Source organism: Physella acuta, unplaced genomic scaffold (assembly GCF_028476545.2).
Source record: "Physella acuta isolate Inbredline_101_S28 unplaced genomic scaffold, ASM2847654v3 ptg000178l, whole genome shotgun sequence".
Classification (NCBI taxonomy): domain Eukaryota; kingdom Metazoa; phylum Mollusca; class Gastropoda; family Physidae; genus Physella; species Physella acuta.
Genome location: NW_026731697.1, coordinates 874685 through 900840, shown reverse-complemented (window position 1 = coordinate 900840; position 26156 = coordinate 874685). Strand labels below are relative to the sequence as shown.

Sequence of the window (26156 nt, the reverse complement as noted above, 5' to 3'; positions counted from 1 at the left end):
TCATGTTGGTGTGTCAGAGATTATAATTTTCTCAAAATGCCACAATGCCTTAACACTAGTTAAACCAATCAAATTAGAAAGTTTTATCTATTACCATAAAAATCCTTTATAAGCACTTATTTGACTAAAATAATTAGAATGTTCTTGATTGTAACTTTTCTTCTATTTTAGTTCCCATTTCACCATCGTGGAATTCGAACTGCTCAGTGTGTCCCCATCAAACAGATGAACATCGAAGCTTGTAATGCCAGAATCAATATCATTGAGAATGTAAGTCTTTGAAAAAAAATTTACAAGATTTTTTTTCACCTTTCTAAATTATTCCTGGCCATGAACCAGTGGCAAATTAAATTCTCTTGTCTATCAGAGGTATATTTTTTCTTTAATTGTGTATAGCCTTTGTTCAAATTAATTTAGCTTTATTTGATTTTCTTTTCTTTTGCTATTCAAACAATTAATCTTGATGAAGCCAGCTATTTTAACAATTGTCCTAAACTGTGCAGGTGATGATCCCACCAAGAGGCAATGTCATAGATGTTTTGGCTTTAGATAAGAAGTTCTCAACACTAGTTTCTCTGCTGAAGAAAGCCAACATTGCAGACTTGCTTCAAGAGGATGGGCCATACACAATCTTTGCACCAAACAATGAGGTAACAATAATTACTCGCACAACTGAATTCTAATCAGTTACTAATGCTGTAGAAAAAATAACATATATATGACTTTTGCCTATGTTGAAAATTCGGTACTATTAGAAATATATGACATCACTGTATGTGGCAGTCTTCTTCTACTAAACTGGCATTTACAGGGTTATGAATGACTAAGAGGAGTGGTCCTGTTGCTCATTTATAGAAGTATGAGGAAGCTCTAGTTTATGAGCATTTAATACTTTACTTTATACGTGGGTCAATGCTATATTTCTTACATTGGAACTGTAATTGAAATCACTGAATCCTTTTTGTACATGTTTTTGGTTGTTGTTTTTTTTAACTTGTAGGCCTACCTGGTATGTTTACTAAAAAAAATTTTGTGCTTAATGTTCAGGCATTTGACAGTGTTGATGATGAAGTCATGAGCAAATTAGAGAGGGATCCTGAGAAACTGAAACAGCTGTTGCAGAGACACATCTATGAAGGTTCAAAAACTACTTTATTTGTAATACTTTGAGAGTTATCTAACTTGCATTAAAGTGTCTATTAATTTCCTTAAAATATGGCAAAATTTTAATGGATCATAATTTTGTGGCTATTATTTAAACATTATTATGTATATTCATACCTTTTAATATCAAACCTAAGAACTTAGTTTCTTAATTTTCATGAAGAAAATTAACCTGGGCAAAATTCTATTTTCAGACATGCTTTGTTGTGCCGGAATATTCCGTGGGCATTGGCTGGGTAATCGACAGGTGAAGACCATGTCCCAGGATCTTCTCAAACTGTCCAGGACTCATGACGGAATTCCAAAAGTTGGACACGGTCATGTGATCAAGTGCGACCAGACAGCCACAAACGGCAATGTCCTGGAACTGGACAAGGTCCTGCTTCACGAGCCACACCAACACAAGTGGAGGTTCAACCCCTTCGCAGGATGGGATGATTTTTAATCGCATGATTTATTTTTTTAAGCCGTTGAATTCAATTTAATCAAACAATTTTAAGAAGGAATTTCAAATGTGGATCTTTATTCAAAAATTTTATATTTTAATTATTTACAAAATAAAAATACCATCAAATCATTTATGAATTTTACATTTGCATTATAAATTGATTTTAAAGGAATTAAACACAGTTTTAAATAAATAACAGGAAAATAGAAAGTTGTATTCATCACTGTTATTTTTTTTAACACCACCTACAAATTACAAGGAACAATGTTCTATTATTGCCCATGAGCTACTATATATATACTGCTTGTTTTATTTAGTTCACTTCTTCCTTGGCTTTCTGTGCCATTATTTTATATGTACTTTGTTTCTATTTTATTAGATATTACTATGTAGCATTAAAGGAGTGTAAATAGAGCCCACACTTTGGCTCAGAAATATTTGTATCATGTTCATTAGGTGATTAATTCCTGCACACAATTTTTTTTTTTCAATTTGCATCAGTCTTTAGAACTAAACAGCACTAGTAACAATTATTTACACAGGAAATGAACAGGTTGATTTGATTTTATGACATGTAGAATTTTTTAATAAATAGTTCTATTATTTTACTTGTATAAATGTGTTTTATTACTTTGTAAAATAAATTCTTTGTTAATAAAAGTCCTCCACTTAATGTACCTAATATTGTATGGAATAATTTCTTCACTAATACCCCAACAAAGTAGCACCTCTGCAATGGTTGAATGCATAGCCAGCCCATCTCAGTGGGAAAATTGTTTTATTCTGGTTATCTTTAGTTTTTAACTCTACATTTTTAAAAAGACAACTACAGGTGATGTAAAGAGACTTCTTAATGAAAATTCTCTGCATTAGGTTTTTAAATTCTTGATGATTCAACTACAAAAAAAATTGAAGTACATTTCTGGCATTCAATATTTTTACAGCAGTTATTAATTCAATATTTTAAATAAACATTTTTTTTTACAAAATATACTCCCGTCTTGAACAATTTCTTTAAATTATTTATCACAAAGCTTACAGTAAATGCTGGTGAAGTAACAAATAACATTCAAATTAAATAATAAAAAAAAGTGTATGCATAAAAATTTTACACAGCTGCTTTTACTTTTGTAGGTTTTTTAAAAACAATACATTATTTTGTAAATTTAAAAACTTTCTATAAATTCTATAAAAAATTATTTCTATAATACAGAAAACATTGTTGATCATAATATTAAAACATGACTAGGGTCAGTGCTGTTCATTTTGTTTTACCAGTTCCTTGAAGGCATTTCTAAGTACCTGAAAAAATTTAACATAACAAATGTTAAATAAAATGTAAGGCAACTTGAAAATATCAAAATCTGTCAATGAAAACTATGTTGACAAATTACCTCATCTGTGGCCTTGACATTGCTGTAGTCATTCTTAGGTTTCCTTGACCCAGTTTTATGGTTCCCACTGAAGTTTTCCTGAAAGAAATGTCATGTATGTCATCTCATATATAGACTATCCCAAGCAAGCATATAGATAAGGCCGATTCTAGCCGGAATAAGATACGCATGCGATACGCATGCGCAATGGAGAGAAACTACGACTTGCCTTAGCGGCGATGTTTTCGATGGTACTGCGCATGCGTGTGTTTACAACCGCAGAACCCTAACACCAACCCTAATCCTATCCTTAACCCTATCCCTAATCCTAACCCTAATCCTAACCCTAGCCCTATCCCAAACCCTATCCCAAACCCTAACCCTCATTCTAGCCCTAACCCTAGCCATAGGTCACTGCGCATGCGCAGAGCTATCTTTTGCCGACTAAGTGGAGACGTTGGGGAGAAAAATCTGGTATTTAAATGAGCAACTAGGCTATATTACATTCACTTGAATTGTGCTGTTAATGGATGCACAGATGGTTGCTGTTCTTTTAACTCAAGTTTATTAACAATCCAGCAATTCTGATATACAATTTTATTGCCATAATTGTAATTTATGGGGAGGGGGTAGATATTTTAATTAAATATAGAATTTGCAAAATGTATTAGGGTTAGGTTAGGTTAGCCTGTTGCCCCTCTTGGGATGTAGGCCGCTGACAAGAGCTCTTCAGGCATCTCTGTCCTGAGTTAGTCCCCAAGGTGTACCCAATCTTGGTGTCTTCTTCCAGGTCACATCTCCAGGTCTTCCTTGGAGGATCTCTTCTTCAGCTGGCAGTTGGTTTTGGCAAAACATAATATTGAGAAAACACATTTTACACCAACCTGCCAAGGATGTAGAAATCTTCTGTCTGAAGGGTGAAACGATGCTCCTATAGGGTCATGACCTATACTGGCCAACTCTACTTCACCCAGTGAATCTAGGTACCTATAAATTAGTTTTTAAAATCATGAAAGTATTCCAATCAAAGAAAAACATATCAATAAATAAAAATAAATATTCTGTGTTGTAGAAAGTAATTAAGAAAAATGATATTTTTAGGATATTTTACCTCAAGCAAGCATCTAAATCAGCTCTTGTTTTCTTTTCAAAATCTTTGTACTCTTTTTGTATATCTCTGCAAGTTATTTAATCATTCAGATAAATCTAATCAAAGACTATAGATCTACAGGACAGCATTTTAAAATATCTCTTAGATAGAGAAAATATACAACAGTATCCTTTTTTAAAAGAAATCTATACACTGCATATTATAGAGACAAAACTAGGAGGGAACATAAACAGAATGGTACTGTCACAGCATAACATAAACAGAATTTATAGACAGGGTATAAGATCACACAATGCTAAGACAGAACAGAACATAGAGACCTATCAGCAGAGTTTCCGTCAGGCATCTCTTCAGAATGAAAAAGAATTTATATAGGAAAAAAAAATATACTTCTGAAAGAAACACTGCCTATTACTATTAGGATTATTTTGCAAATGATTATTTAAGTTTTGTTGAAATTGCATTAGATGTACTCAGTTTCAACCTCAAGTGTTGATCTACAAACTCTAATATTAATGTGATGCCTATTTTTTAAATATCAGCTAAAAACTGCTACATGTATGAACATCTTAAAAGAAAATTTGGAGGTAGACATACACTATTCTTTTCTGGAGAAAACTAATATTTGAGTCCATCCTTTCTTTTGCAACCCTAAGTCTGTCTTCAAATGCTTGCTTAGCTGCATCACGTAACGTATATAAATTGTTCACATGTTGAGTGTGGTCTTCCTAAAATATAAAGACCAATTCATGATATACAGACATGATATTAATTTTGGTTTAATTTTTCTTTAATAAGTGTTTCATTAATTTCTTAGTCAGTTTCCTCCCTTTAATAAATTTTTCATGCTTTCATTCTGTAAAAACTTCTTTTTTAAAAATATCTAAACATTTATCACTTAATTAGAATAGTTTTTATCACAATATATGTAAAATTTGGAAACTAGGGGCCAAATAAACAGAATATGTATTGGCTAGTCTGCTTGAGACTAATTAACTCAGCTGAAGTTTAACGTCCATTTTTCATGGTGCAGAATTTTTTAAACTGTATGACTGATTAAAACAGTGTTTAAAGATATCAATATTTAATTGTGTTAAAAGAACATAAAGTTTCAATAAGAAATATTTGATTTTATACTGACATCTAAAAAAAACAGTTTTAAAAATGATTACCAAAACAGTTGGCATGGGTCTGACTGCCACGTTGTCCAACATTGTTATGTTTGCTGACCTCAGGATGTCAGACTGATAGGTGTGCTCTTTCTCCACTGGGTTACCCTGAAACAGAACGGAGGAACTTTAAATTAATCAGATGGACTCACTAGATGAGAAGACTGACCACTGTAATTGAAAAACTCCACAAGTTTGCTTCATTAACATCAAGCCAAATTTTTTTTTAAAAACAGGATGATCATATCATAAATAAACAAACAAACAGTTAACAAAATCTTACAGCTAAATTTAGGGACTGAATGGTCATGTGACTCTTGAGTAGCCTCAGCACACTGTCCAATGTCTGAATGTTGTTGTTAGCTGCACTGACCACACTTATATGCAGGCAACTTGTAAGGGGAGTTAAATCTTTCTGAGGAAAAAAGAAACATTCCTATAGTTCTCTGTTTTGTGTCCTGTTATGTAATAAACTTTTGTATTAACTACATATTTATTTAAAAAATTACACACATTGAACACATTTTTTCATAATATTACATACATGGGTCACATTTTTGTAAATACTACACAATATCTATATATATAATTCTCTTCTGGGATCAGTTAGAAAACAAGCTGCAAGCGCGCCTTTGCAGTCCCCTCTCTTCCTCTCTATCACTATCATACCACCCCCACCCGACCCTCACATGATCTGTTGAGCGGTGTTCACTCTGTTTACATTTTACAATCATAGAGACGGGTTTGGTGACGGCTATTAGGGGCAGAAAATTTAGTTTGAAACGACTTTAAACTCAGAGGAGGTAACTAAGAGGAGGCTGCTTTCACGTGGGGGGGAGGGGGGGGAAGGGGGGGGGGGAGGGGGGAAGGGGGGGGGAGGGGGGGGGAAGGGGGGGGGGGGTTTAGTGTTTTTAAGCAAATATTTTCAGTGGCAGCATTGGTACTGTCGAATTCACAAATTATAAATTACTGAAAAGTAGAAAAAAAAAAAAAACTAAATAGCGGCGTATGATACGCAGCGGGTCGGCTCGTTATAATTAAACACCATACCACTTGATTGTCATCCAAATATATTTCCTCCAGTTTTGGGAAAGATGAAACACCCACAAGGCTGAGGAGCTAAAATAAACAATTAGGATCCATTGTTAGAAAAAGGAAAGACCTACAAGTTTTTTAAGCAATAATAATTATTAAAATATTGCATTAAAGAAAATAAAACCAATATCTTTTAATTTTCAACACTTACATATGTATTTTAAAATCAGTACAAAGTTGGCATACTGTATGATAATAAAACAAATGTTTACAAAATCTAAGCAACTTGCCTTATTTTTGTTCAAGTTTAAAATTCTCAGGTTTATCAGACTAGGAATCCCTGATATGTCAGATATCACATTGTTGCTGAGATTGAGCTCACCGAGTGAGTAGGAATTTAACAAACCTTCAACTCTCTTTATGTTGTTGTGAGACAGGTTCAAATGGTAGAGGTGGTGTAAGACCTCAACACCTTGAAACCTTTAAATAAAATAATAACATTAATTTTTTTATTCTATAAATAATAAAAGTGGTTAAAATTAATTCTTTGAATCCTACAAACAAATTCTCAACCATAATATATTATTTAACTTTTGAAAAACGTACAATATTAAACATACTTTAGACCATCATATCCGTTAGACTCTATTTACTTTTATAATAATATAAAGGCCCATACATATAAATTATAGGCATATATATATATATATATATATATATATATATATATATATATATATATATATATATATATATATATATATATATATATATATAATTATAATAATATTTTTATTTTCTAGATACACAGAGTACATTCCTTAGTATTGCTATAACAATTTTCCATTACAGTAGACAGACATTAACTTACTGTCTGATCTGATTCAAAGATGCGTCCAAGGCTCTAAGATTTTTGAAGGGAAATAAGCCTTCATGAGAAATAGAGGTAAGTTCGTTCAGTGAAACATCCAACTTTATTATTTTAGAAGGCATTTCAAGCACTGAAGAAACTCGCGGCACAGGCTTCCTAATAAACAGAAAATAGCTCAGCAGTTCATTTTTGTCAGAATTTCAGTCCAAGTAAACATATTACAAAAAAGTGGTATTTTTTCTAATAATATTAAGAATGAGAAATAATTACTAAAATAATATTTCAAAATTACTGTATTTGAAATTGGCATTGCAGATAAATTTATCAAACCCTAAACATCATCTTATCACTAATGTTTAAACTAGGCTATACCTAAGCCATTTTCTGGTCTGGGCATCAACAGGAGAAACCAAATAATTGTAACTATATGAAAAACAATTTTTTATTTTGTGAAAATTATTTTTACACAAAACTTTTAAAAACCATATATTAATGGCTATTTAGAAATATTACCTTTCATCCCCCCAGTTAAAAGAGTAGTCAAGTGATCTCAGCTGACACATCTTTAGGTCAAGCTGATAATAAACTCCATAAGTATCCAATCCCCAAACTGGTGGAATCATTGGTCCATGAAACTGGGAGATGTGATGTTCCACAAAAGCAGGGTTTAGTAAGTCACTCATTTTCACAGAGGAAACTCTGTTTAAATGCAGGTTTAGAACAGATTAGTATTCAGTTGTTTTTTCCGTAAAGGACAGTATTTGGTATTCAATAATAAACATCAAGTGTGCCTATCAGAGTTTTACGCAAAGGGGAGCAGGGGGAGCAGCCACTCCCCCTAGGACCATTTTTAAGATAGTGGCACCCTATCCTAGATTAATTTTTGTTTTTATTTGAATAAAAACATGTTTCTGCTACAAAAAAATATCCTTACCATATAGAAACTACTAACATGAAACTGTTAACAACTATTTTTCCATGGTCAACTTTATGTTATGTAAATATCTAATTTTTTAATGACTTGCCACATGATTAATACTTGTCGTACTTCTCTGCATCTGTATGAGTGCCAGACAATGTTAGTTCACTTTATGTAACCATAGATCTTTACAAGTGTAACCTTCGCTTGATGTATCAGCCTCAATTTAGTATTTTGTCTTTTATATTGAAAGCAAACTTTTTACTAACTTGAAAATTTAGTTTCACCACCACCACTCTAGTGAGATAGGTTATTTGCCCCAAAAAAAAAAAACATTTTGCAATTCTCTGAAATGTCCTAACTACCAGTAGGCTGAAATATGTCTGTGTGGTCGGGCCGGTAAAGCTCATGGTTGCTAAACCAAAAAAGTCATGAGTTCGAACCCCGGGCAGATGAAGTTCAATAGCAAGTGACAGCATGCCATCTACAAGAGGAAACTCCAAAAACAAAAACTGCTGCCTTGTAGTTTGTTCTGGATGAACAAAAAAAATGAAAGCAAATCTAGAAAGAAAAGCAGCTGAAATTAATGTCAACACGCCATATGGTCGGCGCATTACATACTTAATTGTGTTGGAGGAATTCCCATGCAACATTACAAGAAGAAGAAGAAAAAGAAAATTTTGGGGGGAAATACCTGAATAAATGTATAGGTGAATGTTAGACATTAGCACACAACTTCATATGAGTTGAGATAATGAGTTGCGTTGATGGTTTTAATACTTTTCCTGCATCACCACAACAAATAATAACAGTGTTTAAATACTGGGTAATGACACTATATAAAAAATATATATAAATACATCAAGGAAATTTTGTTAAATAGGCAGGGAAAAGCATACAACTACTTTCAAAATGGGAATCAACATACTGCACATAAACAACTAGTTAATAGAATTTAAAAGATATAGACCAAGGCCTAATTTAAAAAGTGGAGGCCCTTTGTATTTTTTTAAAATATACTATATAATATATAATCATTATTTCCCCAACTGCTGTCCTTAAGTCTGTTTAATATAACATTTCTTTTAATTCAGTTGAACAAAAATTTAATTTACTTACAAAGAATTAAAAAAATTGGATCTGACGTTTTTTATTTTCTGTTGTGTTGTTATGTTTTGTACAGTTGTGTTATGTATTGTGTTTTTGTGAATGTGAATTAGCTTTGTGTTCTAAGTTAAGTAAATTTTCCCTTTCAAACCTAACGGCCTATGGGGCAAGTGAAGTAGAGTTCACTTGTTTCTGTGACCTCGGCATATGAAGAGATAGTGTGGTCAGCAATATGCCCAGCCGCCTTTATTTTCCCTAACGTGAGTTAGGTACCCATCAGAGTTGGGTGGACTCAGGGACGGTCTACTCACTTGAACCCGGATTTGAGACTAACGGGTTAGCAGTCCAGCTCTCTACCGCTAGACCACTCCATCCCATGCTTTGTGTTCTGTGTGTCACATTTGTTTTAGTTTTTAGTTTTTACAGTCTTCTGCTCTTACTTATCAACTTATTGTATTAATAATCAATGTAGGCCTAAAAAGTAAAAAATTAAAATTAAAAAATATCAAGTAGAAGTAGAAGTAGAATCTATTGAATTTATTGATCTATAATTCTATTCTGTTATTATTCATTATTATTCTAATCATTCTTACTCTAAGTAACTCATACTCAATTACTAACTTTGACATAATCATATCATAATAATACAATTAATTGAATTTTAATTGAATAGAAATAACAATAGGCCCTATAAACAATACATTACATTAACAGTTAACATATTACTATTACTTAATTACTTATTACAGTCACTGTCAGCGTCAGGGGCGTAGCGTGGGGGGGGCGGGGGGGTGCGGAACGCACCAGGTGACACCATTTAGGGGGGTGACACCAAGGCAAAAAATAGCAAAATATATAGAGAAAAACTCGAGGGGGGGGGGGGTGCAAATCGGAAGTTTGAGGGGGGGGTGCAAATCGAAAACTTGAGGGGGGGGGTGCAAATCGAAAGTTTGAGGGGGGGGGGGGTGCAAATCGAAAATTTGAAAGTTTGTCCCTGGGAAGGGTCTCTATGCCTCTGGGGGGGTGACACCATTAAGTGCCGCACCGGGTGACACCCGACCTCGCTACGCCACTGGTCAGTGTTACTTACTGTTAAGTCTAAGTGTAGTTTTTTAGTGTAGCACTAACCAAAGTAATAAGTAATAATAGTATAATTATAGTATAATAATAGTAATAAATAAGTAAATATTATTTAATTAGGCCTAATAACTTATTAGGCCTAATTAAATAATATTTACTTATTTATTACTATTATTATACTATAATTATACTATTATTACTTATTACTTTGGTTAGTGCTACACTAAAAAACTACACTTAGACTTAACAGTAAGTAACACTGACAGTGACTGACACTACGTCACTATGACTATTCTAACTGGCGAATGAAGCCGTCTTACTTTAGTAACTTTATGTGTAGACTGAAAGCTTTAGATCTAGGACGAGGAAGTAGACAGATCACAGATTTAGATCCATAGATTCTGAGTCAACTATCAAGAATATTAAGTATTATTAAGATATCAAATTCTCTAATAGTGTAAACACACTGTACAGTACTAATACTAATAGTAATAATAAGTTACTTTGTTTAGGTCCGACTATTTACCGATATCATTGTCACAGCATAGATACGGAAGAGAAACGTCACATTTGCCACTGCTAGAACAGTACTAACGGATTTTATGGCCTATATTTTATACAATTTCATATTATTTATTATAATTGAAAGTGGTTTTTTTCTTGTGACGTTTTCCCCGTTCACTTTCTTAACCTGGGTTCGATCGAACCACGGGCAGAGATTCTTCCAGGCATCTCTTCATATAATATTTAATAAAGCAAATTCTTAATTATTTGCTCTAATTTTCTGCTTAAAAAATCACTTTTTAAAATGCAAAAGTGTGACGTCACACTTTCTAATAGATGCCCCGTGACAAATGAGCTTTTACTGAAGACCCTTGCATCTGTAATTAACTCTAATGCTAACAATAAATACCCGTTGTTTCTAATTTCGAGCTAACAAAAAGGCGTTCTTTACACCGCTAGGGCGAATCTCTATTATTATACCTATAGAAATATAGATCCATCTCTCGCAACAACATATATAATATATATAAATAGGCCTATATATAGGCCTATATATATATATATATATATATATATATATATATATATATATATATATATATATATATATATAATATATATATATATATAGGCTTTACGTGTCTATATTATAAAAATATTAGTAATGGTGGGTTATTTTTTTATGATAGGGAAAAATCGGATGTTTTTTAAATTGATTAACACATTTGCGATAGTCTTTTTTTTTTAGTTTTGACTCTTATATTGAATATTAAAGATCTAGATCTATGATTCTCAGTGTTTCTTCCAGACTTTTTTCTCCGTGGGGGGGGGGGGCGCACTTGATATTTTCTGGGGGGGGGGGGGCGGAACACTAATAAAAGTATATATTTTCTATATAAATTCCATTTCGTTAGACTTTCTTCTGGGAGGCGGAACCCCCCCCCCCCCCCCCCCCCCCCGCCCCCGAATAGATGATTTTATATAGTTAACTTTTAGCTAAGCAGATGACGCCAATGTGATTTTTAACTATTCTGAGTAATTTCGAAACTAAACAGCCAGGAAACGAAACTCTTTCTAAAAAACATAACCGCTAAGATTGGTAAGAATATCTATCTTAAAATTATAATGTTTATTTTTACTTTTTAAAACAATGAGCTTCTTTAAAAATGATTGCGAAATAATCTAGATCTAGATACGCACTTTTTTTTCACAGTAATATATTTCAAAGAACGTTTGCGAAACTATTAAACTGGGCTGCTGTGAATTTATTAAAAAAAGAATATTACTTAAAAATTCTAAAAATAGTTCATGGACTTATAATCTTATAACCAGATAATTAAGTGAACATAACTTTATTATTTTTTAAGTATTTCATAAATTAAAACGCAATATTTCAAAAATGCATTGCAATTTACTATTTAATCTTGTTGAATCATTCAGTGCATTGATACATTAAACAGTGTGTGATTGGGTCTGTGTTTTGGTTGTCCCAGCTGGAGAACAGTATGACGTCATTGTCTGACATAAACCAAGGCCATTAGTTCGTTATTGTAGAGAACAAAGGATACACAGATTGAAAATGGGAAACTGCTTTAAATCAACAAATAATGATGACATTTCGTTACTTAGAGGTAACGATAGTCACGATTCGGCCCTCGAACCAGCTCAATTTATTGAGCCACCACCACCATACAGGGCACAGGTAGACTGAGAAAGATATTTCACTTGTAACTTTGTTTGTTTTCATTTCTTTATTTTAAATATTTATTGGCTACTAAAAGGGCCAGTAAGGGGGCTATTTTTAGGCCCTTAATCCTGTCTTTCTTTATCGTAAAATTAAAGTTTATGTCTTAGTTTACGTTTACAGTAGTTAACATAATCTATCCTATTGTTAGGCCTAATGTTTAAAATCTTATTAATTACTTACTTGGACTTGGACCAAATGCCAAATAAAATAGACCTACACTCCTACACTACTAAATTATATAGCCCAGATCTAGATTTAGATCTATCTAAAATAGGCCAACTAGTTTATTTTAGAGCTTAAGTTAATTAGTCAGTAGTAGATCTAGTAGTGTAGCTTATTTTATTTAATTTCCTGGTAGATGATCATTGATTGATCCATAATGATTGATAGATCTGTTACTCTGGGGAGTGATTTTTTAAGTATTTTAAACATGATTATAATCATGATCATCAGATTGGAATATAGATTTAGCATCTAGTATTCTAGTGAAATGTAGTTCTTAAGTTCTAGAGTAAGGCAATCAATGCTTATTGTTTGTATATTTTAAATGGAAGTTCCTTTTAAAAAAATTTGTTTCAATCTAGGCCTACATTTTTTTGAATTATTAATAATAACTTGCTTGTTTAAAAAAAATACTTGTTTATTAAGATTTTTGGCAAATAGGAGCTGAACAAGTATCATAGTATGCATAAAGCTTAGATATAATCAATATGTTGCAAACTCTGTTCATTTTAAAACATCTGGGATATGTAGTATCATCAGGTTTTTTATTTTTATCACTGTTAGGGTAGCCACACTAGCAACAGCGCTTTGCTAAGCCCTGTTGGCATTTGGTAATGTTAAAAGTATACTGAGGCTGGTGTATCAAAAAGAGAAATGATCACTTTCTGTTGTCAACTCTAACAATTTCAAAACTGGGATAGTGTTCTATGAGCACTAAATTTAACACATCATCAGTCTGAATTCTAACCTGCTGGTTCATCATGTCACTGGTTTTGTTGTCTCAAAATTTTAAAACTCAACAGTAAAGTAGCAAGATAGCCTATCAGAATACCAGGTGTACATTTTCTAAATTTTCAATCTTTTGCTTTCACATTTGTTTTTAGCCTGAGCAGCATCATAGAATGCCAATCTATCACCCATCACCTGGTGTAAGTCGACTAGCGAATCAGCTTACAGAAGAAGAGCAGATCAAAATAGCACAGCGCTTAGGGCTGATAAACCACCTACCAACAGGGAAATATGACGGAACAAATAAAAAAGCAAAAGAGTAAGTTGTTTTATAATTTGCATTAAGATAGGCCCACATATAAGGTACTGTTATGAATACAAGATACAGGATCGAAGGACAATGTACAGCGATCCAATATCATTCCATAGAAATCAATTTAACAGAACGGCGTTGATTCCTTTCACAGTTTAATTGCATACAATGGACACAACTACATCAACGACAGACAAAGACATCCACACACTCACACTACAAGACTAAGACTGATTTCCACTCCTTTACCTAACAACCAAATCCTACTCTTACATGTCACATCCTTACCTGCCTTGTCACATTCAACATATTTTATTAATATAATGCATTCCACTACACACATACTCTCATACCCATTCAGTACACTACAATACCATTTACAACAGGTACCCAAAAAGTTAATTTTTAAATGATTGCCCTCGTTGTTGAAATACACATTATATTAAACATTTTATTTCCACATTGCAGGTGTGTTATCTGTATGAATGAATTTCTGTTTGGGGAACAGCTTCGATTCCTTCCCTGTATGCATACGTATCACAGAGATTGTATTGATGACTGGCTAATGCGATCTTTCACCTGCCCTAGCTGTATGGAACCAGTCGATGCTGCTCTGCTCACAACATATCAGACAAGTTGATCTCAGGTTCTAGACTTTCCTTATTCATGCAACACCTTATATCAGTAGTATGATAATCTATGCTGTCATAACCGTCTTCATGTAAAGAAGGTACTATCAAATCCAATATTTTTCAAAGATAAAGTCTGCATGGAGTTGTCTGGTATTTCATGACTTGATAATTCAGCATTTAATTTGTTAACATGCTTTCAAAGTTTGTAACAGTTTAGAGCTCAGAAAATCCAAAGTCCTTGAACTGATTGAGTGTGAAGTGCTCGTATTTGACATGTACCTGCAATTTGCATGTTGACACATAGGACTAGTAATCTTCCATTGTTTAACTACAGATAGTTTTTTTATAAATATCATGTTTGTTGAATATGCATTCTATTACAAATTCAATTGCATTTTTATTATTAGATTTTCTTCAATTCTTGATAAAGCTGTTTCATAAAAATGAATCAGTTTTGTGAATCATCAATGAACTAAATAAATACATTTGGGAGGAAAGTGGTTGTGGGTTTTGTTTCATCTTCATTAAAAAAAAATGGAGGTGATCATGTAACAAATATGTTTGTTTAAAATTTGATCATGTCACAAATATGTTTGATTAATATTTTATCGTGTAACAAATATGTTTGTTTAAAATCTGATAATATGTAACAGACACGTTTGTTTAAAGTTTGCCTTAGAATACTGAACAAATGTCTCAGTCTCACATTGTTCTTTTTTTTAATTGTTGAAATCCTATTGGCTCACCCTGATTTAATGAATTACCACAACAAGATGAGCATAATCACAGGTTTCTTTAATTAGCCTAAAGACAACTCTTGTAGACACTGATGCTAGTCTGGCATGCAATCTGTATCACCCTATTTATTGTTAAATGTTAACCAGGATCAAAGAGATCATCTATTTTATCATTGCTGTTATGACATTGTGTAGCATATATTCCCATGTCATCTATTTAAAGACTTGTGTTGTAACAAGGCCTGAAACTCATGTCTGTTGATTGATGAGGAAGTGAGATAGAGTATGCCTGATCACATCACTTGTAATACTATTTTTAGAACTGTTTTTTTTAATCTACAGCCACATAGTGTAGCTTTTCTTTAGTTAATAAAGAGCTATTAGTGCCATGAGGATAAATAAACAGAATTCATGTTTTACAATTACCTGTAAATAATGACATTTTTATCAATCTTTAGAACATTTTTATCCTTTGAAGCCAAATGGTCCACTGGAATTTGTGTCAGTTACTTCAAGTTTATGGGTGTTTCCTGATGCTGTTTTTTCTAAATGTGAAGATAACATTAAGGAAAATCATCATATCCTGAGCGCACAAGTAGTTTTAAATTAATTTTTTGTTTGTACTTTGAGGGCTATATATGTTGTGTACTTTATATTTTAAGCAACAGATTGTGGATTTAGTTGCTGGTTGTCATTTGTTGCATTTAAAGAACATCTTTTTATTTATTTTATTTTTCTCAGTTTTTGCATTAAGTTTAAGGAAAGAAATGACTCCACATTATTATAATTTAGGTTTTTCCCTATAGCATGATTAGTCTGTGATTTATTTTGTGATAAATTTATTTCTTAAGCTATGGATGTTTAGGAATGTAAAAAAAAAAATCAAATCTGATTAAGGTTTGTGTAAATGCCATGTAACCAAGGCGTCCAAGACTTAAATAATAAAGTAATCAAGTCATTAGTTTATTATTTTTTGTGTGCATATAGGTTATTTTTTTACATCAGACTAAATGTAATGCTATTTTCTGAATAGATTTCAAGAATTTTTAAAAATAAAATTTGGCTTATGTTTGAAGTTAAATTGTTGGAAAAACATTTGTTTTGATATTTTATTTCCTGCAAAAACATTTTAAGTTGAAACACTATCACAAGACTTATCCATTTATGCTTATATGGTCTTTCATTTATTTTGTAAAAAAACGTATTTGCTATCTTATTTTGTCCATTTTTATTCCTGTAAGAAGAAAGAATGAGCACTCAATTGATACTGAAAGATTTTGTGAAAAAAATGTTCGCTTTTAAATGAAGTTTGAGATGAAACTTTGTGTAATATGATACAAATTATTGTAATCTTTATATTGTTTTAAAAACTAAAAAAATGTGTATATACATATGTAAATAGAAAAAGTGATTTATGTTGGTCTAATACAAAAAGATAACTTTTATAAAGCAGATGTTAGTTGATTATGATAAGGGCAAAATAACTTTTATGTAAATTAAAAAGCTCAGAAGAAACAATTTTTCAGCCAATCAAAAAGTTGATTTTTGCTACATGTATGCCTGCATTAACAATAATTTTTTGTGTAAGATATGTAATCAAGTGATAAAATTTCAATTGCTCGCTACACATCAGTTAAAGTAGTTTAATCTTGTAGTATAACAAAACCGAGTGCATTAGACTTTTTAGCCATGCACGATTGTCATACAAATGTATAGCATGTTCCACACGCCCTGTATTGAATTGTGTATTGTGACATTTGGTTGTGAAGATGAGAGAAACATGAATGACAGGTTTCTAATTGTTGGACAAGTTGTATCCTGCCATTAAACTCATCCATTCAATAAAACTAAGCTGAAAATTTGACTTCTATTTATATTTCACCTATAAAAGTTTTCTGTTTGTCATTATTATTTCTTTCATTGATTTTAGTGAGAAACTTGCTACATTTGTAAGTTCTATCCCTGTTTATTTTATTTTTTTTGCAATTTTTCCGATTCATTTGTAGTGCTGCTGAATAATTAAAATTAAGTCAATATTTTTCTAAAATATTTATATAAGTATTCTCACAGGTAAGGGCACCATTTTCAAAGGCAAAACCCTATTAAACTTGCCTCAGTACCATATTTCTATCAATAAAAATAATAGTAAATAAATCTAACACAAAAAAATTAAGGAAGAAGGCTTTATATTATATTGACAAATCACAAATAAAAAATGATAGAATATGAAAATTGAATACATTTCTATGTTATGAATATATTTTTTTTTCCTTATATCAGTATATAGCTTTAGTAAGGTCAAATCAAATTTTTTATTTTTAATGCATTTTCCCATTTGTGATTTGAGTATAACAAACTTTTTTCTCAAAAATTTTATTATGTGAAATTTATATTCCACTTTTTAGTCATTTGTTTGACATGCAGTTGATTTGGGTTACATTTATATTTACATAAATATTTAGTATTTATTATAAACAACTAACAAAACTATGAAATAAATTTGGTAAAATAACTGATTTTCAAAAAGTGCCATTTTTGAGAACCAATATTTTCTAGAATAAATAACCTAGAAGTGTAGAAATCTGTAAAGTTGCTGGAAAGTTTGTAATATATATGCCCAATTTTTCAGCCATCTAAAATGGTTCTTTCTAAGGTAAAAAAAAATTATTGAAAATTACAAGAGTGCGTTTTGGTCGTTTTTATTTTCATACCAAAAAAAACATACAATTCAAAATTTAAATTTTTGTGTTGGTAACATTAACAGAAAGAATGTGTTCATTATTTTCAAAAATCACATGAGTCAAAATGTTATTTCTATAAATGCTACACTTATCTAGTGCAGGAGAAACTGAATCTAAATTAAGTGCAGTTGTAATGTAGTCTAATAGTTTGTCCCCACAAGTGATGCAGCAGTTGACGCCATATGCTTTGGTTTCTTTGCAAACCTAATCAGATTGATAACTGCTGTGATGGAATAGTCTTTTAAACTCCAAAACATTCTAAGTCTTGTTACCATCAACCTTGATCTGGTGGAGCTTCAAGAGTAAGCAATATATTTTGGGAAATGTATGTAAGGGGGGGGCTTGGTTTTCTTCCCTTCTGTAAGGAAAGTTCTGGATAGGCCATTATAAATTTCTCCAGCTGTAGAATAAACAATTGATTTAGTGATTAATAAAATATAATTAAATTTAATACTAGCCTTTTGTGTAGGCCTACTATTTGTCCTATATCTGGAAACATGAAAAAGCCTGAAAACGCCTATTTGTTAAGTCATTTATACTTGATTGTATACTTACATATTATATTTTTAATAGAATGAGTTCTTCGTTGCTTGTGCCACACTGGTTGAGATATCCAATGATGAAGATGCCATACTGTGGTTCTCAACATCCTATAGAACAACTTAACTGTCGTCCATTATTATATGCATTTAAAATAAATAAATAATGAGTAACACTACTTACACTTACAACTAAAATAATATTTAAAACTAAGTCACAACATGTATAATCATTATTTATTGCAACACCATCTAAAAATTGATTTAGTACATTTGATTAAGTAGACTGGCCCAGACCACTTCACATTATGCAGTAGGAAAATCAGAATCAGAATGCACAACAGAAATTAAAAAATAAATTACCCAAGTCCTTAAAATTTAGCGTCTTTAGTTTTAAATAAATGAATAAAAATCTATATCCAAAAATAGCTATTATAAATACACATTTCTTTTGTGATTAATTAATATTTTATAAGTGTTTAACCTTCGTTCCCTGTGAATAGTTGAGTTGGTCCACATAGTAACAAGGATTGTCTGGTAGCCACTTTGAATTTGCCATTTCATAATTTTGACGTGACAGTCCAGTTAAACATTAATACGGCCCTATCATCAATCCCATTTCCTACATTTTAAAGAATTAGTAAACACTAGAATCTAATAGTTAAGTGGATCCATATTTGAAGGCTTAAAAATCTCCTAAATTAAATACCTTCTGGTCTAAACACACCATATGTACAAGCATAGTCACACGCCAGAACCGTGGACTAGTATCGTTCAAATTTACATAAATAACTTTTACTAATTAAACTAACCTGACATTCAAACTTAATATTCATTTATTAAAATGGAAATGAAACTTTAAAAATGGTACTTACAACTTGTTTGAAGGCTCTAGCAAGGGTAAAATCTGTTTAGCATCATCAGTCGTCAACCCTTAAAACCGCTCTGCGAGCTACTCACTTGGAGCTGTAAGTGGACAAAAGGGGTTATATGTTTATTGAGGGCACGACTTTGCAGCCGTAAATGAGAAATATGTGAATTTAGAACACAATGTAGTTGAATGTAGTTATAAAAATGTACTTTACATCTGTGTAAAAATTGAAACAGAATTAGTTTTTTTCATGATCTATCATCATTTAAAGTTTGCAAACTGATTTCTTAAAATGAAATAAACAAGTTATTTTTTCAATTTATACATCAAACAATAGGCTAGAACTCGCTCTTTCAAATGACAATAAGATTGTTTCTACAAAGCTCAGCCGGGATGCCGCGGCTAAATGGGGTCAAATCAGAACTCGCAAAACGGTCAATTTTTTTCACGTAACTGGTGGAGCTTCAAGAGTAAGCAATACTTTTCAAACAAATATCACACTTTCAAACATGAATTACAGATTATAAAAAATACCAGATTTTGACAGATAAAGACTTAAACGTTATTGACATATAAATTTTATTCATATATAGCACAGCACTACAAGAAGTAGTTGAAATTTTTGTTTGAAAACCACATAAATTGACCCCAAAACGCACTTTTTCGCCAGTTTGGACTACCTAATATTAGTGATACGCCAGTGTGGGTCTAGAAGAGCTAATCAGCTCATTCAAGTTTTGGAGCTAAAATTAAAGAATTATTTTTTTAGCATTAAAAATATCAGTCTAGAATTCATATAAAGTTACTCTTTCTAACCCAGAGGTCAACTGTTGAGTTCACCTGTTCCTAAGAACTCTGCACAGCTTAGTTAGCATCTGTAAGTATAACATTAATAGAAAGAATACACATCAGGGAGTAAAACTGTTACTGAAGCCAATGTCGACAGCTGTCTTGCTGTCCACAGTACCATCATCAATTACCAGCTCCACTACTCTGGGAGGTCAATTTTAAGTTTTTGTAATATAGATATATCATGTAGCATGTTCAATTTTATACCTATATAGGCCTACTTAAATTTGTTAGCTCTTTTAGTTGTACTTGTTAAAAGCTTTTTGTTAAATAAAGCTTTATAAGTGTAATGTGTTAAATTGTAGATATTTAGAAAACAGCTTAAGCATTATAAGAAAAGTAAAAAAAAATACTAGCATGCATCATCAAGTTTTATGCAGGGGGGGGGGCAGCAAAAATGTATAGTTCTTAACTCTTAATATTTGCTCCTAAACCAAACCCTAATAATCCCTAGCCCTAGAATGTAGTGTATGCCTCTGATGTAACACCATAATAAAGGTTGAGTTCACAATAATTTGTTTTCATATCTCTTGCGAGATGAGGAAATAACAGAAGACCTCAACACACTTCAACAGGTAGTTAACAACTGGATAGGTCTTTCTTGACACTGCAGGTTGTCAATTAACCGCCTGAAAATATAATCAAGAATTCTAACTCCAGCTATGCTTGCCTATCGTGGTGGATATCGACTGGAGTGACTCATAATTTACCGTAGAGATTGTTAAACATTATATTTCCTACTCGCAGACCTTGATTATTGGTGTCCCATACATACAAGTACAAGTTACTTACTAGTACATACTTACTACATACATACAGAGTTTCTTCCAGGCATTTCTTCGGGGGGGCAAAGCCCCCCCCGAAAATTTTTTACCGCCCCCCCCCCCCCCCCCCCCCCCCGAACGAAATGAAATTTAAATAATTTATATAGAAAATATATACTTTTAACAGCGTCCGCCCCCCCGAAGAAAGTCTACCGCCCCCCCGAAAATTTCAAGTGCCCCCCCCCCCCCCCGGAGAAAAAAGTCTGGAAGAAACACTGCATACATACCCATAAGATGTTCCCAGCCACAAGGCTGTCTCTGTGTAGAAATGGCCCTAAGAATCACATGTTGAAGATGATGACATGTGTCTACAATGGATAATTCTAAAACACAAGAAATAGATATTGCCCGGACTTACTTGTAAACAGCCTCCTTTCATTTCATTAGCTTATCAGACTATAAGAACTTGTAAGTTTATCGTTCTTTCTCGCGTTAATTCGTGTCTGGTTAGCCAGGGAGAGATAAAAGTTTTCGAACTAAATCAATTGTTGTGAACGGGGTTTCCCATTGATAAAAAAAAACATGGCGGCTATTTGTTAGTAGGTCCCGCTTCAAGATTTCAAAATCATCAAACGTTCCAGAAATGCAACAACTGTAAAAACTTTCAACGCTGTTTTGTTCATATGGATGGGAACAAACACATGTGTATGCATTTTTGAATATAAAAGTTTTGTGGCGGTAAGTATATTGATTTTATTTCTTTTGTTGATAGTTTGTCCAAGGCTAGGGGACATTACTCTGACTCTACTCAGTCTTTGCTACGAGACTTAAGATTCCCAGACCTAGACCTAGATTCTAGATCTAGATTCTAGAATCTACCTACTAAGATCTACATTGCTTTAATCTAGTTCTAAGAGTATAAGTTCATGAATTAGAATATATTAGATCTAGATTCTAGATCTAAATTTTAGTGATCTAGATAAAATATTAAAAATATTAAGAAAAGGATGACGGTAAAAACTAAAACAACAGGAAAATGTCAAGATGAGGATGACTTCCAGTCTCACTCAGCCTACGACTTACTTAATACTTATTAATCGAATCTAGATCTAGATATTAGATCTAGATGTCTAGAACTTAGACAACAATGTTAATGTTAATAGACCTAGATCTAGAATAATCTAGATCTAGCTAGATTACTGAACTCTAGATTGATTCTAGATCTAGCTAGATTAGATCTAGTTTAGGTAAAACCTACCCTAGTTGTTAAGTTTAGTAAGAGCTAGATCTAGTATAGTAATGCCTAGATCTAGTAAGGCTAACCTGTTTTTAATTTTAAATTAATTTTTTTATATCTAGAATCTAGACTAGATCTACTCTAGCTATTTACTAGATCTAGATCAGTAGCCAGTAGAGTGATTAGAGTAGTAGTAGAGTGTAGTGTAGAGTACTGTAGACTATTGTAAAGTGTAGGTACTAATAACTAGACTAGACTGAAACTAAATTAGACTAGAATCTAGGTCTAGATCTAGATACATTTAGGGCTTACAGACTTATCAGACTACAGTGTTGCAATGAGTAGATCTAGATCTAGTAATATATAGATTAAATTTAGTTTGAAATTGTTACAGTAGTGCTACTACTTTTCTAAGTAGTAAGTAGTGTAGACTACTAGAAGAGCAAGATGATAGATCTCCATCAAGCTACAATAGAGTTTAGTTAGTAGTTAGTTAGTCATAGTAATAGTACCAAAAGCAGTGTAAGTAGCACAGTAAAAAAAAGTATTACTAGGCCATCTATTATTGTATTAGGCCCTTTTATTTTTAGCAAGTTAAAGTTTGGTTAAGTACTAGTCTTCTAGCAAGTTGCCTAGTAGTAAACTTATAAACTAGATCATGTGTATTAGTACTATTAGACTTGTAGGCTAGTCTTGTTAGTCTAGACGAGGGACTATAAAATCTACAATTGATAACTTTCGGCCTTTTAGTATAAGCCTAATTATTAATGAATTACAGGGTACAAAAATTAATAAATTGGTCAGAGTCAGTATGGTTACAGTTAGCTGTTAATCGAATTAAGTTTTAGATCTATTGACTACAATTTTTAGTTACAAGTAATGAAAATGAAACTAATAGTTTTGTAATAGTTAAGATATGGTTAACTGTAAACCAGATATTTTAGTTTTTAAGACAAGCTAAGTAGATAGAAAACTGAACCTTTACAATGAATTAAACCTTTTATAAATATAAATATATATATATATATATATATATATATATATATATATATATATATATATATATATATATATATATATATATATATATATATATATATATATATATATAATATAATATAATATATAATATATGGATAAACTTAATAATTTATTATATTTAAATTCCCTAGGTACTTGGCAAGCAATTTTCTCACACTTTACTGTGGCTATTGGTGCTGATCTTGAACTAAAGGTGAGCTGAATTTTTTTTTTATAATAAGCCATTTTTCAGCTTAAGCCCAAGTTCGAAATCAATTCAGTGTTCCAATTCTTAAAGAATATGTTGCTACTAAGATTATATACTGTAAGTATTAATATGTATGGCTTGATAGTGGGACTGTCAGACAGTAGCTTTCACATTTCTATCCTAAAAGATAAGAGTTCAGATCCCTGGTTTTAGTCCTGGTATGATGTCCTAAGTCTCATGAGTACCAGCTCTCATGAGTACCTGGCTCAAGATAGGGAAATTAAAGGTGGCTCTGAACACTCTAATTTTACATGCAAATGCCACAGAAACAGGTGAATTTTAATTCAACTGCTATATTGGCTGTCTGTTTTAATCAATGATTAATTTTTTCATATTACAGAAAGTTGTTAAAAATATTATTTATTTAATTTCTAGGTAAATGGAACAGCATGGATGTGGATTTTTAGACACAAGGAAGCTGAATTTAACTTTTAATGAAGAATTTAAATGATGATTGTCCATGAAAAGAAATATTAATCATATACATTGTAATGCTGTATTGATGCATCTTCTGTTTTAAGTAATTAAAAAACCATCCATTTATGAAATTATTTTCATTTTTTTTTTCAATTTTAAAACTGTAGTTCTGTTTTGTTATTTGAAAACAATGATGAAAGTATACTGAACTGCCATTGAGATATTAATATAAATGCTATTGTTTATAGTTTAATTCTTTCAGAAGCAACTATATTGACATCAAAACTGAATCTTTATTGTACACTAAGTATAAAAGCTTACCCGCAAACCAGTCCATGTCAACAATTTATTGACATTCAAACATTAAATTTTTTTAAAGGTGATTTTTCTTAAATAAAACAGACTACTTTCATATGGGATAAGAAACATTTAATTTTGAAATTGTTTGAGTTATTACATTTTAATAGAGCTGAAACTAAAACACTGGGTACAAATTTATTATTACTTTGTTTCTCAGAAAATTGCAAATTTTGAACATAAGAACTGTGGGAAGTAGGCAATGATGTTAAAATATCTCTTGAAACTTGAAGAAATTGTGGAAGGTTTAGAGATAGAAAACAACATTTCAGAAGATGATGTTTGAAATAATGGTAAAATATCTTTAGCAATTGTCACTGAATAAATATTTTCATTAGACAAATCACATTTAGATATAGAAGAATAAGGTATGTCTTCAGATTTTCTTATCAGCGAAGATCCTGGGTGATTCTCTTTGTTACCATCGGTCAAACGACAAGCCAATTCTGGAAAAGGTATTGGGTTCTTTGCCTGGGCAGCTAAATATATTTAAATTAAGTTCATGCAAGGCTTTAGAAACATCAATTGGATAAAACTCTATAATTTCATTAACTTTTTATTAATATCAGCTCCAAAGGAATAATATAAACAAGTTACACATCATCAATAAATCAAATTTGCAGATATTTCCATTTCACCAAACTTTCTCTAAGTCATAATATATATTTTAAATTCATGGCATTTTGTTAGGCTAGATATGTTGACTTTTATTTACCACAATAATCTGATTATATTATAAATTAGGATTACCCAGCTATCATACATTCTTCTTTTTACTGCCCTCCTTTATGAGGGGGAGGTATAAATCATCATAAAATGTGTGATGCAATTTACAGATGAACCCTCTCTCTCTCTACCCCTCCCCCTATATATATATATATATGTATATCTACATAATCTCTAAAATCATGTTGGTACCTCTACCTGTTTGAATGTTAGGCCCATTTCCTTAAACTGTTTCTGTGTGGATCTTCTCCATGGGGGTCATCTATAAATGACGTCACGCATTTTTTTGACGATTTTTACCCCCCCCCCCCCTCTCCACCTACACATCGTCACAAAAAGCCAGACCCCCACCCCTTAAAATGACGTCACACAGTACTAGATTCTAGATCTAAATTACTACAGTTGCCTACACTCTAGATTTAGTTCTTAAGTTCTACAACAAGACTATAAATTGATATTGAACATATTCTAGTCTACCTGTCTTAAAGTAAATAGCCTATTTAGTAATTTAGTAATTAATTCCACTCAACTACACTGTAAAATAAAAGAAACTAGATCTAGAATCTAGATCTCTAGACTACTCTTGAGTCTATAAATTAAAAATAAATCCTGTATGTCGTATGTTACTGTCTAAGTCGGAATTTTCAAGAGGGTTTTTTTTAAGTCATAGATCTAGATATAGAATTCTAGATCTAGAAATCTTGACTCTAGATCTAGGCTATATATATTTATTAATTAAATTAGGCTTGATTTCAGATTTACGATTGAAATCTTTTAGGCCTATAAATATCATATTATATAGATTATAGATGTATTATTATTATACAGGTTGTATTCTAGATTTATCTAGATCTATATAAAATATAATATATTTGTGTGTGTGTGTTATTTTAAACTTAATTTACTTAAAACAACTTATTGTCGGAGTTTTTTTTTAATTTCAAAAACGAAAGTAGATTTCATAACTTAAAAATAAATAAATAAAAAATATTCACATTTGGTTTGAAAAAACAAAAAAACGCCAGCTGGCAATTACCGGAGCGAGAACTTGGTAAGCTACTTTAACAACTTACAAGCCCATTGTCACTATTGAGTTGAGTGTTGCAGTTTTACTTTGCTATATATTACTATATAAAATGCTATTTTAATATATATATATATATATATATATATATATATATATATATATATATATATATATATATA

The 26156-nt window shown here is 31.7% G+C and overlaps 3 protein-coding genes and 2 long non-coding RNA genes across 5 annotated transcripts in view; 3 read left to right on the top strand and 2 right to left on the bottom strand.

Annotated features, from left to right (window-relative positions):
• The window catches only part of LOC131936421 (transforming growth factor-beta-induced protein ig-h3), a 52960-nt gene extending 50355 nt beyond the window's left edge, over positions 1–2605 (top strand). The window contains exons 13-16 of the mRNA XM_059293396.1: positions 172–270; positions 504–650; positions 1048–1138; positions 1359–2605. Coding sequence (XP_059149379.1) covers positions 172–270; positions 504–650; positions 1048–1138; positions 1359–1609 — 588 coding nt within the window. The 3' untranslated portion in view covers positions 1610–2605. The remainder of the gene's footprint in view (positions 1–171; positions 271–503; positions 651–1047; positions 1139–1358) is intronic.
• A 134-nt stretch (positions 2606–2739) lies between these two features.
• Positions 2740–10700, bottom strand: LOC131936422 (leucine-rich repeat-containing protein 49). Its single transcript, XM_059293397.1, has 12 exons — positions 10607–10700; positions 7685–7870; positions 7172–7327; positions 6591–6780; positions 6316–6384; positions 5549–5680; positions 5269–5373; positions 4694–4824; positions 4097–4162; positions 3870–3972; positions 3007–3084; positions 2740–2914 (listed from the first exon to the last, which is right to left on the bottom strand). Exons 2-12 carry the CDS (start codon positions 7852–7854, stop codon positions 2864–2866), a joined length of 1251 nt encoding a protein of 416 aa, XP_059149380.1. The 5' UTR covers positions 7855–7870; positions 10607–10700; the 3' UTR covers positions 2740–2863.
• Positions 10701–12252: 1552 nt separating this feature from the next.
• On the top strand, positions 12253–17020 carry LOC131936419 (RING finger protein 11). Its single transcript, XM_059293394.1, has 3 exons — positions 12253–12483; positions 13635–13798; positions 14261–17020. Exons 1-3 carry the CDS (start codon positions 12361–12363, stop codon positions 14430–14432), a joined length of 459 nt encoding a protein of 152 aa, XP_059149377.1. The 5' UTR covers positions 12253–12360; the 3' UTR covers positions 14433–17020.
• Positions 17021–17484: 464 nt separating this feature from the next.
• LOC131936424 (uncharacterized) overlaps positions 17485–26156 on the bottom strand; it is an 82247-nt gene continuing 73575 nt past the window's right edge. The window contains exons 2-6 of the long non-coding RNA XR_009386063.1: positions 21213–21308; positions 19317–19407; positions 18926–19063; positions 18458–18568; positions 17485–18302 (exon numbers count right to left, since the gene is read on the bottom strand). This is a non-coding gene — a long non-coding RNA (uncharacterized LOC131936424). The remainder of the gene's footprint in view (positions 18303–18457; positions 18569–18925; positions 19064–19316; positions 19408–21212; positions 21309–26156) is intronic.
• Positions 21483–24006, top strand: LOC131936423 (uncharacterized). The gene is made up of 3 exons (XR_009386062.1): positions 21483–21663; positions 23335–23396; positions 23826–24006. It is a non-coding gene; the product is annotated as an uncharacterized LOC131936423 (long non-coding RNA).

Coding starts and splice junctions, on each gene's coding strand:
- LOC131936419 (XM_059293394.1), top strand. CDS start 12,361: ATGGGAAACTGCTTTAAATCAACAAATAATGATGACATTTCGTTACTT. Junction 12,484..13,634: donor CACCACCATACAGGGCACAG/GTAGACTGAGAA, acceptor ATTTGTTTTTAG/CCTGAGCAGCATCATAGAAT. Junction 13,799..14,260: donor ACAAATAAAAAAGCAAAAGA/GTAAGTTGTTTT, acceptor TCCACATTGCAG/GTGTGTTATCTGTATGAATG.
- LOC131936422 (XM_059293397.1), bottom strand. CDS start 7,854: ATGAGTGACTTACTAAACCCTGCTTTTGTGGAACATCACATCTCCCAG. Junction 6,781..7,171: donor TCTTTGAATCAGATCAGACA/GTAAGTTAATGT, acceptor TTTTATTTAAAG/GTTTCAAGGTGTTGAGGTCT. Junction 4,825..5,268: donor GACCCATGCCAACTGTTTTG/GTAATCATTTTT, acceptor TTTATATTTTAG/GAAGACCACACTCAACATGT.